Below are 19242 nucleotides of genomic sequence, written 5' to 3'. Positions count from 1 at the left end.
TCGTAATATACTACGGTCCTGAGACTAGCACCGTTTGTTTACAAAGCTTTAAACAAAATGTATGAAATTAGTCCCTGTTAAATTTTCTGTATTCTCCCGCGTGTAAAATTATTGCGTACTGCCTTCCTGAAAGTATCAATAAAGTGAAGCATAAACAGATTCAACCAAGAGGCCATGCATTGTTAGGTCATTGTGTCTTGGCATTACTAACTAATTAAATAGTTTTTTTTAACGGAGCGGAAACGAACATACGTATTCTTTCCTCTGTAGCATGCACCATCTATTTATAAAAATTATGATGCCGGATAGAGTGAAAGTGGTCGTTATTTACTCAAGCGATAAGTGTGCCATCTACCCCAACGCCTGTGCAGGTATGCCTTTGCCCAAAGCGATCGCGTGATACGTGCAGCCGTCATTTCAGTGAAAGAGAATATGAGAGAGCACGGCAAACAGTCTTTTACCCCACGTGGCTCGGCGCGTTGATCAAATGTGAATCTGAGGGGCAAGAATAATATCATTCCGTCTTTCCCTTACACCTCTTCATGTTATTCTTCTTCTTTCTTTTTTTTGCACTATGTCATTTTATCTGATATTCATGCAAACGTTGGATAGAAAACAATGCTTATTCACTGATATATCTCAAGCAAAAGATAGATATGAAAGAAAGCGTCAAATCAACACAATCATATTCGTGAAGAGAGTGCCGACAGCAAACAGATAGACCTTTTTTGTTTTATTTTCACTTTTCGCCATTGGGCCACGATAGTTTTGCCGTGCGAGTCCATGCGTTATATGCCCACGTGTTACCGTCTTTAAAGATGATAGCTGCACAACATGTCTCCCAATGCACTGCGATGCCGCTTCGCAGAGATGCGATGGTGCATTGATTTCGATTTGCAGCCAAGCTGACAGATTCTCGACAAGACGCGCTAATCAAAAGCATGAATTCCATTTCGTTCTCTGCGCTGCTTTCTTAAGCTGCATCTGTGTGGAGCGGGATGTAAGCGACGCTTTCGTAAGCTGTCAAACATGGCTAACAATGTCACAACACTACTGGACGAGGCACCTCAAAACAAATACCAGAAAATTATGTGCATTGCGGCAAGCGGAGAGGGGAAAAAACCGTACCTATAGAAATAAGCGATGTAAACATTTTCCGAACCAGTGCTAGCCTGAACGGAAACCTGTGCATCACGACATTTCTAAGTTCGTCGAACAACCACCGCAACAAACTATTCCCTAGCTTATATTGACTTACGTTTGGACAAACCATCATAAGGGACCCTAATGGCATGTAACGTATAGTACCCAAGGCGGTGAGAAATGATTAAATAGGAGCATGCTATTCAGCCATATTGAAGTTTCGGCTGGGAATTTTTTATAGCAGCATGCACATCAAATATTACCTGTACCTTCCTTAAATTAATGTGAATGAAGCTCCTTCCCCCCGGAAATTTCGCACAACTCAAGCTGTGGGTAGCATAGGCTACAAAAGACGTAAAGATTCACCCTCTGATAGCACAAGCCCTAAAGACATTGTCCCAATAAATAACGTTTGCATCTTTAACACAGGATGATGCTTTCGCGACCAAACACCAAGGCATGTTGGATGCACCAGCGACGTTAGGTGGGATCGAAAAATATATCGAGAATGGAAGAGTCCCTGGAAGCAACGACATCGTGATGCTTGTAACAGGGTGAGAGCAATGCGTCCAGTTGTTTAAGTGACTGATCACATTAGCATCTTTATTTGTAATACAAGATGATTATACTCGGCGACAGCTTTTCTTGACAGCACTGTGGAAGCCACAAAACCAAAGCAAATGTGTGCTATTACATCAAAAAAAAGCAATTAGCCTTGGTGAAAACATTACTGATTTATTTGTGACTTCACTGACACAGTTTTGGAAGGTTGTAGGTAAAAAACAATAAAATATTAATTTTAATATGTCGGGTTTAACGTCCTAAAACCACGGTAGTATATATATATATGCTCATAATTGGACTCTAAAATCCACACTGAAGCATCGAAATATTCCTTCCATCTACATTTTCGTTCATATAATTTAGGAACACGTCAACGATATGAGCGTTGAATGGTTGGATGAATGGGTGGATAGATGGATAGATTGATGAACTTCATTAGGTCCTTCAGTTCACCACAGCGTAACTCGAGGCACCTCCAGAGCACGTGTTCCAAGTCAGCTATATCATAGCAAAAGTAATATGTGTCTTTTAGCTGTAGGGATAAGTCTCGTGCAATAACGCGGGGTTAGGGTACGCCCCGACTTGAAAAAGGCTGAGTGTCAGAGCCTGAGGTCTGCTTACTTATTTGTGCGGTGCAGGGTTTTGTCTTCACGCCAGGTAAAAGTGTTTTGTCATGTGAGCTAAAAAAACAGAGACCAGCTGGTAACTGACGTACAAATTTTGGAGCTACACGAATGTGCTGAAGCCCTGTCTCTGTAGCCTTCACTGCAACGTGAAATTATAAGTTCTCGCCAAGTATAGGTGTGGCGGGCAATTAAAAGGCTTGTTGCTGCTGAGGGCGCTTCCGATGACAGTACGGGCGTAGGGTTAGCAGTGAGTTCATAACTAGCTGAGGTGTTTAGCTGCCTACACCAAATTACACTGCATCGCGATATTTATTGCAGTGTAATCAGATTGTAATTACTGTTATTCGGCCTAGTTGGAATATATTCACCTTGATGTACTTGCGCAGGCACACAGATACAAAGACACACACGAACGGGTGCAATCTAATCACTAGTTATTTTTAAAACGTTAATATAATAACCCTCGGATCTGCGCAATCTGGTCAAGAAGCATTTTAACGGCGCACATGGCACAGCTTATGATCGCATGCTTAATGAACAACAGACAAGAGCGAAATTTCCTTCTCAGGCAAGAGAACCTATGAGTTGCAAACACACTTTTCCTTCAGCTTGCCAGTGTAATAAGCTTACTTTCATTATCTTTCTTGAAGTTCGCTGCCCAGTGCCTATATTCCAAAGTATTTATAGCGTTGCTAAAACAAGGTGAGCATGCGCACTCATTGCAATGCAGTGCTAATTGTGTAGTAAAGAACCTTTCAGAGTCGACATGCGCTCCCTCAGGCATGTTCAATACATCTGCCAGTATGCCCCGCATACACGTGACAGACTTCAGAGGCGTATTATAACCTACTTTATTTACACATTTGAACAAAGTGGAGCTTGTGTTTAATGTCACGTTCTTTCTGTACATTGCTATGTTTGTCACATTAGTGGTTAACCAACGCACACACTCCTCCCATTTCTTTTCCGGCCCAAAAACGTGTTTAAAATAAACCAGTTGTTAGATTGCACCCGTTTTCATCCGCGAGCCGGCGCGAATACCTCGAAATGGACAGATTGTTACTTAAGCAGGCTCATGATATGACAAAGTAAGTTATAGTATATGAATAGCATTGCAGTTCACACTGGTAGTTTAAAAAAATGTGATCTTCAATAGGGCCATTGAAATTTTAATCAGGTGATAAAAGTAACTTTGAAGGCTCAAGATGCAAGTTGAACCGTTGAAAAACTACACTAAAAACATCTGCGCATTGTAACTTATTTTTAGCGCACACTGACCCACGGACAAAGAGAGGGAACAACGCCAGCGCTTACTATCAACCGAAGGTTTTATTCAGAAAAGGAACACACACACACACGCATATATATACATATACCAATGCTGTCACCCACTTTCCATGCGCACCGCCTTAATTTCAAATCCACGGCTATTGTACCATATCTGATGTGCTCGTTATCCGCTTCAGCAGCGACACTTCTTTTTTGTTTTGCGTTCTGCCTTCATTATCTAAAGCTCTTTCTGCATGCAAGTTTGACACTCTTTTCAGGTTGGACATGTTCAACAGACCAAACGGAAAAATTAACAACGGTCTGGCCGGTATGTACAACGCATATTATGTTACATAGTTCAAGACCGCTTACTTTGTATATTCCAGACCTCGCCAATAAGCTACCAAAGGTTGCCTAATTATTCGTAGCAACCTATTGATTGATTGATTTGTGGAATTTAAAGTCCCAAAACCACCTTATGGTTATGAGAGACGCCGTAGTGGAGGGCTCCGGAAATTTCGACCACCAGGGGTTCTTTAACCTGCACCCAATTCTGAGCACGCGGGCCTACAACACCTCCGCCTCCATCGGAAATGCAGCCGCCGCAGCCGGGATTCGATCCTGCGACCTGCCGGTTAGCAGCCGAGTGCACCTTGGCCGCTAGACCACCGCGGCGGCGCATTCGTAGCAACTTAGATGACGGGGAACGGTAGAAAATTTGTACACCTGGCAAAAAGCTAAATGTAATAGGAAATTTGTAATCTACAAAAAAGTCGCACCATTGTTGCTATCACGTTCTTTGCTTCGCATTTGCTGCAATGAACATGATAGCAACAAATTGGGAGGTCACGCACAGGATGCAAAGCATATAGAAATGTGCCCCATGTTTCTGACGCCCAAATGACGCACGAAACGTACTCACAGGTACGAATGAATCCGAACAAGCATCTCAGTTGTTACTACGCTGTATCTTAAAAGTGCGCCCTTTTCACAAACGGAGACTGTGCAGCGATTGCAGTGACCTTTGTGCGCCCGGTGACTTCAGTAGAATTGTTACGGTGAAAGGTCAAGGGCAGTGAAGGCGTACGATTGTCTCCGCCGCGAGATAAAGAAGCGCACGCATGAGCGTCCACTTTGCCCCATCTCAGCGTGGAAAAGTACGCGTGAGAGATGAGAGCGCGCACCACCGCGTCGTGATGATGTGGCGACGCGAGCTCATAGCGCTATCTTGCTGGTAATGCTAAAAACACGATAGTCATCCCCCCATCCTCTCCTGAGATGCCCATCATTAGCGCTAAGTGGTAGATGGTGTGGATTTGCATTCATATCATGTCACTTGGTCTAATCACCTCGAAGCGGTCCGAAACAAAGTGACCCAGTTCATCCTATCATCTTATTATCGATTTCAAAGCGTCCCGAAACTAAAAAGCACTCTTAATATGCCTTCACTCACCTTGCGTTGAACACTCGCCCTGTTATCCTTCTTTCACAGCCTCTACCGTAGCACCACGTCTTTTTCGCGATCTCATAATATACCCGCACACCACATCTTGTCTAGATTAGACCACGCCTATAAAGTCAAGCCATATTTTTAGAACACTGAAAAATATCGGAATTCACCTCTTGCACGAGCAATAGATCAATGGAATTGACTGCCATCTAGCATTGCCACTATCATCGATCATCAGTCTTTTCAATTAGCGCTCCACTCGTTTCTCGAGTGTGATAACACTTTTCATTAGATCACTTCATTGTATTTTACACTGATTTTCGATTGTATTCATTTGTGGAGTGTCACTGTTCATTTGTGAAATGTTATTGTTTCTGCGTTATCTTTCTAGTTTTCCTTTTCAATTGTTGTATACCTTAAATGTTACTGTATTTCATTCCTCATAACCCCCCCCCACACACACACACACAATATGTAATGCCCTGTGGGCCCTTAGGGTATCCAAATAAATAAATATAAATAGTTTGCCATTTGAACGTTAAAGAAGATGCTCCTTCGTGGCTCAGTTGCGAACGCTTTGCACTCACAATTCAGAAGTCCAACGCTTCATTCTGCGCACCGGAGTCTTTTTCTTGATTATATATATATATATATATATATATATATATATATATATATATATATATATATATATATATATAGATACGTATACATACACGGTGTACATTTACATATACGTATACATATACAATTGTGACGACGTCACCGGCGGCAATATTTAGCTTAGAGTGTACATGTAATTGCTATCGCAAGAAAATGCGTTTTGTAATGTTGCATAACACGGAGCAGCGTTGCATTCCAGTGATACTCTTTTAAGGACCCATTGTGAACACTTCACTCGGCAAGAGGAAAGAACTCTGTTTGTTTTATAATTTTATTGCAATTGGTTCTCAGCCGTCAGTCAACTTTGTAAATATTAGTGCAGTAACAACATGTGCGGAAACCTTCGAAGTATTGCTGTGGTGTAGTATAACATAGTTATGGAGCCAGAAAAAAAGTAGTGTTGGTGTGATAAACAGAATCTCGAGATTTTTTAATCAACCTGCAGTCTGCAACTTAACGTTTCGTATGGAGTTCACCACTAATTCATCACCTTGCTGTGTTATCTTTGTTGAGGACCAGGTTTTCTGAGTGATGAATGGAGACCGGAACTTGAGGCACGAAAAAAAAGATGTCTTAGGTACCCATAATAGGCGCTGAAAAGTGCCATTCAGGCATAAACAGGCGTTAAAACTGTCGTTTAGGCATCATCATCATAATATTGATAAACTTGAGCATATCCAGAATTGCACAGTCATGTTGATCACTGATAATTTCACCTATGAGAGCAGCATTTCATTAATAAAAGACAACCTTGGTTGAAAAAAACCCTAGCGATCAACACGACCTAACCATTAAGTTAGAACATCTTTTCCAAATTTACTCTAATCGCACAGGAGTGAATAAAAAACTTGTACATCCCCCATCCCTGACTTCATCTCTACAGGTTGGGATTATGAGTGTAGGGTATTAACAATTCGCTGCGTCAAGAGCTTGTTTCAATGTTGCTATTTTTTCCCCTCACTCCTGCGTGCACTAGAACAGACTTCCAAAGGACCCATTTGTAAAGAATTATACCGATTTCAATCATTTTTACCTTTTTATCTACCGTGAAATATTAATTGCCTCCCTGCTTGCTTTGCTTTTGCTGACAACTTTGATTTTGTTTCTTTTCTTCATTAAATGGTGCCTGCATTGAAAATGGTTTGTTCGTTCGTATGTGTTGCCAATTTCTCTGGCAGTGAACACCGCTTTGTAATTGGCTCGTATTTTCATGTTTGTATGGGAATTTGCATATATTTTGATAGTGTATCTGTTTGTTTCGAAATCACCCTCTGCAATAAGGCTCTCGTGGTGCAGTGGGTACTTGTATAAATAAAAAAATATATATAAAGCTTTCCACCCCTTATAAACGGCTAAGCAACAATTCTTCCTCGTAATCTGATACCGCGTCAACTAGTTGCGCATTACAGCCTCGTATTGGGCACCTCCCTTTCCCACAAAACGAATAATTACTTAGTGGGTGCTTGCGCATGTCAGGAAAATTACGAGGACTTAGCAAACTGTACGTGGTTGTTGTAGTTTCTCCCAAGAGTGTTATGGGGACACTAAAGAAAAATATTTTCTTCCGGAATTGGTAAAATACCCTTTCACAGTTTCAAAATTACCGCACTCACTACAAAAAGACAATTGGCAAGCGAGAAAACGCATGAAACCGAAATGTGAGCGCAACCTCGAAACTTCTGCACCAACAGCCGTGAAGTCATAAATTTTGACGTTGTTGACTAAGGCCTACGCAGCTCGTGAAAATGAAGCACAATGTCTGCTGATCAGGCCAGAGGCTTAACGCATCGTATTTCAGGGAACATAGTCGACTCACTGTCGGCAAAATACAAACTCTTCGCGGGTGGTGAATTCGTCAGCCTTTTTCTCGTGTCCCGTGCTTTTGTATGATTTCATCAAATAACGTCGCGTCAGGTGCGATAATTTTGGCACGAAATGTACCCATGCTACTTGGCTTTTTTTTTATTATTTCATAACTATGATGTTACAATTAACGACATTATAGTTCTCAGAGAACACTTTAGTAATTTCCCATTCATTGTTTGACTTCAGTGTATCTTTAATACAATGGACGAGGTAATAATGGTGACTCCAAGTGTCCCCGGCGCGGATGTCTTACATATATCGTAAGTCGACTGCGTGACCATTTTGACTTTGCAGTGGATAACATCTAAACATCATGCAACATTACCATATTGTGTGTTCTTAAAAGATGGTATTGATTGTAAGGACCCACTCGTTAGCATTGCTGAACTAAACTTCATTTTCAGGTCTTGCATTCTGTGGCACTGTTTGCCAAAAGTTGAAGATTGGCGAGAGCGAAGACATTGCTACTACTTACAACGGAGTCACTGCAATCGCCCACGAGCTGTGTCACGTGTGAGTGAATCTGTCTTGTGCCTACCAACCTTGCTGGCGCGTCCGTGGCTTGGAGTGGCGTTCTCAAATGGCTATTCATTTCTTATTCGAATGCCTGACAGCCCGTCATGATCTGCATCACGAGCGGCTCTGAGGGCATTGCTGCTGTTCCTGCCAGCAAACGCATTGATTGATTTGTGGGGTTTAACGTCCCAAAACCACCGTATGATTATGAGAGACGCCGTAGTGGAGGGCTCCGGAAATTCCGACCACCTGGGGTTCTTTAACGTGCACCCAAATCTGAGCACACGGGCCTACAACATTTCCGCCTCCATCGGAAATGCAGCCGCCGCAGCCGGTATTCGAACCCGCGACCTGCGGGTCAGCAGCCGAGTACCTTAGCCACTAGACCACCGCGGCGGGGCTGCCAGCAAACGCACTTAGAGACGAACTGTGACTGTTTGCGGACAATGTTGCTTCTTAGTGCTCGGATGGTGTTCCAGTCACTACACTTTTTAACAGGAAAGCGTGTTTTATGCCGGGGAGGGGTTCAACACGGCTCCGCTGGCGTATTTCCGTCACGGATATGACGTAAAATCTATCGTAACATGTTGCAAAAACAGCGAGAAGAAAAATCCGCTCGCATCTTCCCACGGGGGTACTCGAGTGAATGTGTCGAATACTGTGTAGGGGGGCGGGGAGGGCACCGCGTGAATGTTGCATAACTGGGATGATTTGGAAATGCTTAATTATTATTTCATCTTTAATATTCCCGTTTATTAAATGAAAGAGAAGCGTTGCCTTCAAGGAGTGGTGGGACGCTGTGATTAGGTTGTGCCCCACTACTGGTTGAAGGTACTGTTGCTTCCATCGCATCTACTTAGGTCAAGCAAAGCGTCAAGCTAAGTGAAAGCCAAGACACCGTTGTCTGAATTGCAAATGCGAAGTCCAGTGCATACGTATACGGGGTGCCCAGTGAATGGTTGTGCAGCGCCAGCAGTCGGTTTTTATTAGCAGACGCTGCCTGCGTCGGCCTTGCGAGGCGAGAGAGGGGAGGGGAGAGCGATAGTTGGCCCGAGACAGGAGCATGCAGGACGAAAGGCGAGACGAGAGCATGCGCAGTGGGAGTGTAGGTGATATCACCGGCCCCAGATTAGAAGATTATAAACGGTTTCAAGACTGCAAGTGTTATATCCCCAAAAACGTCCGGCCCCCTTATTTACCAGTTCCTAACGTCGAACTGAAAGCACGTTTTCAAGTTTCTTTCAAGAATAAAAAAAGTCTGTTTTTAATTTTTCAGTTAAACGCAACGTGCATAATGTTGAAAAGACTTCCTTTTTACTTTTTAGCTGAAGAAAACAATTATATAAATATTTTTTGAGACATTTTCCGCCTTTGTAGAACAGTTCAATTCACGCTGTCTGAAAATTAATGAATCAGGACATGAACAACGCCACCAAATTTCAGATTTATTTATTGTGCGACATTTAAGACGCTATCCACTGTTTCAAAACAGGCCTTCGATGAGGCAGCCCTTCTCAGTTCGCCTGAAGGGTCTAGCTGAAGAAACTGGTGTGTCACTTGAACACAGTTTAATGGCTCCTGTAGCATACCCGCCACCGTGGCAGTGGCAGACTATAGACTGCGATGTGTCTTTCCTAGAAGTTACAAAACATGCACCTATTGCCCATATCCGAACATACTTCCTGGAACTTCAACACAAATACACACGTCCTGAGTTACTTACAGATGCCTCCAAGTCTAACTCCTCTGTGTCCTACGCTGCTGTCGGCCCATCCTTTTCGGATGCTGGCCCTCTACATCCAGGCACAAGTATCTTCACAGCGGAAGCTTATGCGATACTTGTGGCAGCTAAACACATCAAACAATTACAAATACAAAAATCAGTAATTTATACAGACTCCCTCAGTGTGGTAACGGCTCTGCACAGTCTTAAAAAACAAAAAAAAACCCTGTCCTCGTCTCACTTTACTCCATTTTATGCAAACTCTACACACTCAACCAACATGTTGTAGTGTGCTGGGTGCCAGGGCACCATGAGATTCAAGGCAACGTGATGGCGGATCAGCTTGCTGCATCCGTCCCCGAAATCAGTGCCACTACACCCATATCGATCCTGCCCCTTGATCTTAAGCCGTCTCTCAAACTAAAGCTCAGGGTATACTGGCAGAGAAAGTGGGATAGACACACACAAAACAAGCTACACGTTATTAAGCCACACCTTGGCCATTGGCCATCAGTATCAAAATCACGTCTAACAGAGGTAACGCTGACAAGACTCAGGATAGGACACACATACACGACACACACACATCTTTTGTCCGGTGGCGATCCACCATTGTGTGACAAATGTGGTGAGGCATTAACAGTTCTTCACGTTTTAATCCAATGTAATCCGTTTAATAACGTTTAATCCAATGTGTGAATTCAAACTGGAAAGGTGCGTAAGTTGTCACACGCAAGGGTTTGTTGTTGAGATAAGTATACGACAACGAACGCCATTGGGCACGCGCGACAACGTAGCCACGAAAGAAACGTGGAGAAAACGGGATGCCAAGTGAGTGCATTCGATCCACTGGTCAGGTAGACTGGCAATGATGATGATATGTAGGGTTTAACGTCCCAAAACCACCATATGATTATGAGAGACGCCGTAGTGGAGGGCTCCGGAAATTTCGACCACCTGGGGTTCTTTAACGTGCACCCAAATCTGAGCACACAGACCTACAACATTTCCGCCTCCAACGGAAATGCAGCCGCCACAACCGGGAATCGATCCCGCGACCTGCGGGTCAGCAGCTGAGTACCGTAGCCACTAGACCACCATGGCGGGGCAGGTAGACTGGAAACAAAAATTTACTGTAGAAACCAACGCACTCTCCATGTATCGCTAACTGTGGCAAGCATATCATTTTCAAAGCTTGGCGGCGCTGACCTCTAACCAGGCGTTCCGAGGCCACACGTCGGAACATTCGAGTTGAAGGTGCTGACAACTACATACAGAGGTAAAAAACAGAATGGTTACATATTGAATAGAATTTCGAACGAGTCCCAAGCACTGGCAACGCTCAGCTGAGCCACGCCGGCCCTTGAGACTTGTGCGCCAACTTGCCTTGGGAAGTGCTAATGTCGGGAAAAGAATCGCACTAATACGCGTAATATAGCGTTCTAGAACAGCAATTAACAACTAGGCGTTACACAATACGAATCGTGCCACGAGTGGGTCGTGCAATACACCAACACATTTAATAATCTCGTTCTTCATCACCTATTAACTGTGGCACATACCCTCTTTTGGCGCAACTCTTCATTGTCTTCAGCCACTGTTACCATGGTGAATGTCGGCTACAGACATTATGATTATTTATGGCGTAGCGGGTACCCAACAAGTGTGGTTGTAGCATTTACACAAAGCGGGTTTAGATAAAGCTCTTAAAGGCGGCTTTTCGTGCTTTTGTTGTGACTGTGCTCGCGTTCTTCTCAGCCCAGACAGTTCTTTGTTATCAGTAGCGAGATGACACGACGGGCTCGCGTCGTCACCTCCAAAGAGCGCAGCTTCCACGGAGCATGGTCTCTCCCGCGTGCGCGCTTATCGGACCGGTGATTCGAGAGAAGGCGAAGGTCGCTTCGCTCGCTGCAGTGACCGCGGACACGAAAGGAGTACGTTGCTGACACAAGAAGTAGAAATTGTGACAGCTGTTCGCGCTTGTCCTTGTGCGCTCGTTTCATGTTTTTTCGTTTCTTTTTGAACAGCGCGCTCTAAGTGTCGAGCTGTGACAGCTGTTTTTTCCGCGATCGTCTTCTCTATGCTCAATTTGTGCATGCTTTCTGCTTGAGGCATGCGCTGCAAATTTCGACCTGCTTACCAGTCTTCCCGTCACTTTGATATTTGTTGCTGTTGTGAAACAATCCACAATAAATGTTCAGCTACCTCTGCGAATACACGTTTCGCTCTAGTGCTGTACCGATTCCTAGTATAGGGGGATCAGCCACGTTTTCCCCTACTGTCGCAAACTCTTTTTTCTTCACCCTTTCTTTCTTTCGCACTCCTTTTTCCGGCCCCAAGCACAGGGTAGCAAAGCAGAGTGCTTTCTTGGTTAACCTCTTTTCTTTCTTTTATCTTTCTCCCCCACCCCTTTTCTCTCTCTACCTTTTACCGAAAGGCGAGACAGGATCAAACTCACACTAAGAAGTCGACTATTTTCCAAACAGGTTGGGGTCACCACACGATGAAACCCCTGAGTGCCCCTGGGAAGAAGGATACCTGATGAGCTACGTTGACGGAGGACTCAAGAAGTATCGCCTCTCTCCTTGCAGCGAGAAGTCTGTGCGAAATGTCTATCAGTAAGTGGTACTTCTCTCGGAGCATTATCGGATTTACAACGTCCTTTATGCTGAAGAAAACAAAAAATGAAGCGTACAGAAACTATAATTAAGATTTTCGATAGCGCTATCAAGCACCTCAATATGTAACCAATAAATAATCAGCTAAGCCCAATAATAATAATTTGTACGTCCATTCAGTATGAGTACAGCTTGTCCTTTGGCACTTGATTGAAGTATAGTTGTGTTTAGCATTTCACAGCGCCTCTTGCGCATGATCATTTTACAATCGGCTTGATCAGCATAGCAGATGGAACGACTTTAATGGTGTAAATGAAAGCAAAGAGGGATCTGGAGTGGTGGACAGTGAGAAACAATATTATGAAGAATAGAACGTGGGTAAGCGGAAGGTAAGAGCACCGGTAACGTGAAGATAAAAGTGGTGGAGGATGGAACATATACGTAGGCTTTATATATATATATATATATATATATATATATAGGATATATCACAACGGGAGCGTTGTCAACAAGGATAAATATATTTATTTCCCAACAGTTTCGGGAGGGGACCTCCCTTCATCAGGGGATGAGTTATCCCCTGATGAAGGGAGGTCCCCTCCCGAAACTGTTGGGAAATAAATATATTTATCCTTGTTGACAACGCTCCCGTTGTGATATATCCCATACCTTCACGAAGACTAACTGGCCCATTGAATTATTACTCCCACTATATATATATATATATATATATATATATATATGACATTCGTGATTATTGCACACTGCAGTGTGCCAGGCTTGTTACATACCAACTTAGGCAAGCAAAAGCGAGAATAAAACGAAGACAAACAGAAGGAAGATATGCCCCTAGTGTCGTCGGTTCTCCTGGAAATTCCTCGCTTTAATTATGTATATTCGAAACGCTTACATTGAGTGCTTTCTATAAGACATATGTTTAGAATTTATCTGGCTTGAAATATTCTATAGCTATGAAATTGGAGCACCACGATTCCTTTGGCCGATAAGGACAGTACACGCACTATACTTTCTCGTTTGATAAAAGTACCCAAAAATACTCAGCGACGAGGTTAATTATGCGGGAGATTAGACGTCCTATACGTTTGAAATCCATGCTCACCTAACAAAAGCGCATCGACATCTTTCTGTAATTGACTTCCTAACAATAATGAAACGCACTGCATCCAAAACTCTATTGTTTACCTTAATGACGGCCTTCTCCCAATGAAGTTTTCGGAGTTGCGTACAAAGCAACTTTACCAAGACCTTGAACTCCGCCAATTATAATGCTCAATCTCAATAATGTAGTCAATAAAAAAGAGCAGACCAGCGGGCCATGTCGCAAGCTCACGAACGAAAAATCTTACTTAAAAAACAATGCTTCTTTCTGTGTTCTGCTGCGACTCAGCAAATAAGTATTTTGCCTGCGTTCAAGCCAGAGCTCTTTTTGAAAACAAACAAACAGCTTCGAGCAAGCTGGCACACACTTTTTTCGATTACTTTTCTGAGGTAAAAAGAGACCACGTGACATATACGCGAGAGAACCATCAACAAAACGCGACTGGTTGGTGTTGCTGGATGAAATTAAACTGTTGAGCTTTCTCCGTGAAGGCTAAGGCGTGTTCCTACAAACAGTGTAAGGTGCCAGTTCTGGCTCCCCGTGATTCCTCTCAGAATGCAGGAGTAAGCGTGTGATTATTCATATCGCAGGAAACTTAAGCCGGAGTGTATACAGGTGCAGGCGAAGGTGAACTTGATGAAAGATCACCAGCAATACCCAGGCCAAACAGTGCGGGCGATGTACTACTGCAAGAAGGTCTTGAAGCAATCTGGAGGAAGATGGTTTGTCCAGCACGTGAGTTGTAAATTCAGACACCTTGTTTTTTTTTTTTTTGGAATGTACAGATGGATCCCCTGTTAAAGGGAACACCTGCGTGTATAGCATGCGTAAGCGCTTTGCTACTCGGACGCACATGTAATGCAAGTAGCCCTACCCCTCATGTGGTGTCCCACCACGACCACTTTCTGAACTGAGTTGGACAGACAGATCCCGTTGAAGAGCGCGCGTTTACACTAGTATTGAATGAACTAAAGGAAGCTTTGTGTGGGGCATCCGACAGTTTAAGTTTCACGTTGTTGAAACCCGGGTTCTGACAGGATACCACCGCTGCCACCAGCGTTAGAACCGGGGGTTGACCAGGGTCCTACTTGCACCGGAGACCCGGGAGGAAGACGCCGAGCATGAAGAAACTGTTGAGAAGAACTGTACATAGGTCTATTTTACATTATGTACAGGTGAGCGAGGTGAGCGTTTTGCCACATGACGAATATAGACGAAGATTTCATCATACATCGTGACGATCTCGTCAAAAGGTCTCTCAGGAGCCCACTGGTAGCCAGTTAGCAAGAGTCCTTTTACCTCTCATCCTTAAATGGGGAAATGGCTTAAAACTTCTGTGTCCAACCACGGGACACACATCGATTTCGGCGGTGCCACCCACCCCCGCCTTGGTCAACGTCTTTGACTGCGGCGGAGCCACCACACTCCCCCTCCTGCGCCCAGTTGTCTCTTCCTTGGGGTGAGAATGCCACTCGGTGCTGGGTCAATGCTCCTACTACCAGCAATATGAAAAGAAACCTTTCTCGTCACGCTCACTTTGCGGGGCCGAGTGTAATTCATGCTGTCCCCACCATTTCTTCAATGAGGCTGTCTCGACCGACACCATTTTGTTGTCTCGTTGTGGCTTCGTGACTGCATGAGCCTCGCTTGCCGGTTGGGAGGACAATACCCATATTTGGACGGCTGTCGGCAAACCCGCATCTTTTCGGTGGCTTGTTCGCAGAAGCGGGAACATTCCTCTCTACTTGGCTTAAGCACCGATCCTAACAGCTCGTCTGCAGGTGGAAGACCCGATCTTAAGGTGACCAGCTGCACAGGTCACCCGAAGCGTCGGCGTCATGTGGCGTGTTGAGAATATTCCGAGGATTGATTGATTGATATGTGGGGCTTAACGTCCCAAAACCACCACATGATTATGAGAGACGCCAAAGTATTCTGACGCAATGGTACAGTGGTTGAGAGCGAAAACTCCTCCCTCCCTTCGTCACAAAAAAGTATGACAGATTAAAAGAAAATAAGTATAGAAATTTTGACTTCGAACGATTATCTAAAGCAGGCCATCTGCCTGACTGGCAGGTGTTCCACCGCGAATGCTGAACACTTCGAAAGCGATTTTCAGCAAGAAGAAATGGAAATATAGGTTAATATGTGTTGGGCACCAACCTAAAATGTTAGCTGTAAACGGCCATGTTAGTTATTGTGCAGGAAGAATGGAAGAATGTTCAAAAGTAAATCACTAATTCTTGTATTTGTGCAATTTTTTCAGCCCGATCACCTTAGCAGACAGTGCAAAATGTCCTGCTGCCATCAACTGGGGGTCCGGAGGACTTGTTATATTGTGACTATTCTAACAGGAATGTCATGTGGCCGTGGAAAGGTTTGTATTCAACTCTGCCTACTGGGATACAGAGATTACGAAATGGCTTCTTGTATAAATTTATTTTAATAAAAAAAAGCCTGATACTTTTGCATGCATCAGTGAAGACTGCACCTCTTTGGCCGCATATTTTCACCAGTACATAATTGTTATCAGACTGCTATAGGACATAATGCGACACGAACAAAACTGTAAAATGGAGGACAAATATTGAATCAACTGGCATAGTCATGAATGCCTTGTAATTAAGCCGGCCACGAAATATTGTTCGGGGAAAGTCAGATGTGCGAGCAGCATATTAGTCGAGGGGTAATGCCGCAGTCACTCACATGCGTTTGTCAACACTTATTATTTTCTGTGTTAATATCTCTGCACAGATAAAAACAAGAATTGGAAGTCGATCACACGTAATTAAGCAGTGAGAAATTAGCATCATGCGCTGAATTTTTCGGTTTAGGGGCAAGCGCAACAAGGTGTTTTTGTGTTTTGGTAATGGAGTAGTGTAAATATTGTTGGCTTCACCAACACGTAAGGTAATGCCATTTAAGAGTAGCCTTTAGTCTTTAGTGTACACGGTTCCCGCAGAAGTACGGCCACTAGAGTGGGTTCTGTCTTAGCGAGACGCTGGACCGCGTTCACCGTCGCCTCACGTGACTAACGCCACTGCACACGCGCTTTCGTACAGCCAAGGCGTCGAGCGCAGCGCGGCAAGTACACAGTACTGCTCACAAACAGTTCGCAACACTTCATTGCCTGCGGCACTCCGTAAACGTACTACGGCGCCCGCTGAAAAAGATGGCGGAGAAAGCAAAAGAGGCTTATCCACGCCACGGGCGGAAGTACAACACAAAAGGTGCCGCGAGCGCATCTCCGCGCGCAGTAGGGTCACGGCACCACGTCGCTAAAGGAAACGGCCGAGACTATGCTGCGTTCTCTCATGATCATGAACGCACTGCTTTTCGGCCTCACGTTCAAAAGAGGCAACCTAAAGTAACCTTTATCAGCGGGCCCAAGGCGCCGTTGACGAGTCCAAGCGGGCTCCGCGCACAAAGGAGCCGACGGACGGGAAAGAAAAGGCGTACTCATCCTTCGCACTCCACAGAGATTCTCTCCTGCCTCCGCCAGGCACGCGCGCGAAAAGGTCACACCAACGTCGAGATACGGTAGGATTCGGTGTGGGGTGAGATAGGTGAACGTCACTACCGCTTTCGCTTTCCCAGCACCGACGTAACGCAGAGAAAAGGAGGGTCATGTTAGGACACATGGACGGCAGAAATAAAGGGGAAAGTCCGCGCAACGTTGACGGGCTAGCCCTAATCTCTACAAGTCCGATGCAAGGAGCCCTCACGTACTGACCACATTTTTATCGAAGCAATGTGCACGCCAAGGTGACATGATACTTGTTGAGTTATAAGATTAGTATGTGAAATGTTTATAGATTCTTATTAGGTAACCGCGTCCACAGGCGACGTAACCCCAACATAGCGTATCAATCATGCTGTTTACCAAAGCAGCTTCGAAACCTTGTTTGATTCGGTGCTATGCTCTCTGAGCTTGGATTTTATATTTGGAATTGTTTCGGCACTTCACGTGATCTCGGCCCGATGGACTCACTTCAGGGGAGGCGACACCTTAGTGGGCCATCTGATGCAAGATTTCAGAGCACGTTGCGGAATGCCAGGTCATCAGATTTTCCGAAGGCATAGACTGTAGCGTGCCTTATACCTTCAATATTTCAACTGTACCAGCCGGGAAAAAACAGTATTTGATTATTAGGCAAAATAAATGCGAGAAAAACATAAAAAGCTACACTCCTATCAGCACTAATAATTACGGCGGATATCGCTAAACTCTTTTTATCTTTCAGTCAAATCCACCAGGATTAGCGCGCACAAAATTTTCTACGTTTAGCCGCTCGGTGCTTGCAATATCGTAGCGTATGGGCACCTTGCTGATGTTTTTTTTTTAAATTTTGATCAGATCAGCTAGGCACAAGACCGTAATAGTTGAATTGATCCTCAATATTGCACGAGCACCAACTATAAAACGCTGGAATGTGTGACACCATTTGCCTGACTTGCAGATCAGAATACTAAATATGTACCTCTGTTCTCCCCACTAGTCGCTCACCGTAAGATATAATTAAAATCATGAGCGTAAAAAGCAGCGATATCTATTTGGTGGTTACGTTTAATTCAGCAATTGACAGTGTGAATGATGAGCGTGAATGTTTTAAAAGCTTCGTTTGCAATATCCTCTTCAATTTAAATGCAGGTATCATAGTGATATCAGCCAATTGTACTCTTATTTTGTCTTGTCTTTTCAGACATGCAGAAGAGGGGTGTGTGGAAGGCACGACTATCCATGAATAGAAAGAAAAACTGGAAATATTCATGACCATTCAAAGGAACGCATCACAAACTCTTAATACTTGGACAATAAACAATTTATTCACAATTACTTTACGCTGGAAAATGAAGCTTACACTCTGACAGTGCTTTATACGTTTTTGCATGCTGTTAAACACAAAATATTTCAGGAAGAAAATTGAAGTGAAGATGTAAAATCGTAGTGCATTATCGTTAATATATTATTGCCTTCGATTGAAATGTAAAATTTGCACAGTACAGTTGGAAACATGAGACACGCCTGCTTCAGTAAACATCGCATTCTCTCAATAAAGTGGCTCATTTGTAGTAAAGGAGCACAGTTTAAATGAACATGATACTACTCCGTTCAGTAACTTGCATGACACCGTGGCAAAAACATACCGCTCTTTTAGGTAACTTCCTGTGCGTGAAAACGCACTACAAATGGTACCACAACGGAGAAACATGATCCTATATAAATTTACACTAGAAGGCGTCCTGCAGTGTTTGCTCTAGAACTTGTTGCACAAAAATAGCGCACACGAACCTGTCAATTCAGTGGTAATATTTGTCGCTATATATGTGTCTGATCAGTGTTAGGACGATCAGTGCAGGAAAAAGTGTCACGCATTTATAAGAAAAAAAAGAAAGAAAAAAGTCACAAATTTCAATAACTACCAAACTGGATTATCGTGCGAAGTAACGCTGGACTACATATACTTTTCAAAACGGTTCCACTGCAGCGAGCTTGGTGACCCTTGTGTTGTCTGTTTCATGAACGCGAATTATATGACCAGCAGGAAACATGTGTGAACATGTGTTTCATGTACTCATTGCCTGTACGACATATGATGCTCATGACCGTGGACACCAACTTGGCATTAAGGAAATAGAAAAGGAAAGAAGGAGCATGACGTCACGCAGTCATCCGTGGCAAG

General features: G+C 43.8%; 1 protein-coding gene across 1 annotated transcript in view; it reads left to right on the top strand.

The window, feature by feature from the left end:
- The window catches only part of LOC119164086 (venom metalloproteinase antarease TserMP_A), a 29557-nt gene extending 11162 nt beyond the window's left edge, over window positions 1-18395 (top strand). Inside the window, exons 8-14 of the mRNA XM_037416192.2 lie at window positions 1573-1697; window positions 3881-3930; window positions 7986-8094; window positions 12307-12438; window positions 14149-14293; window positions 15825-15935; window positions 18262-18395. Coding sequence (XP_037272089.2) covers window positions 1573-1697; window positions 3881-3930; window positions 7986-8094; window positions 12307-12438; window positions 14149-14293; window positions 15825-15935; window positions 18262-18303 — 714 coding nt within the window. The 3' untranslated portion in view covers window positions 18304-18395. The remainder of the gene's footprint in view (window positions 1-1572; window positions 1698-3880; window positions 3931-7985; window positions 8095-12306; window positions 12439-14148; window positions 14294-15824; window positions 15936-18261) is intronic.
- Window positions 18396-19242: the final 847 nt, after the last annotated feature.

Source organism: Rhipicephalus microplus, chromosome 8, assembly GCF_043290135.1.
Source record: "Rhipicephalus microplus isolate Deutch F79 chromosome 8, USDA_Rmic, whole genome shotgun sequence".
Lineage (NCBI taxonomy): Eukaryota > Metazoa > Arthropoda > Arachnida > Ixodida > Ixodidae > Rhipicephalus > Rhipicephalus microplus.
Note: the sequence above shows the minus strand (reverse complement) of the source record. Positions and strands in the feature narration are given on the sequence as shown.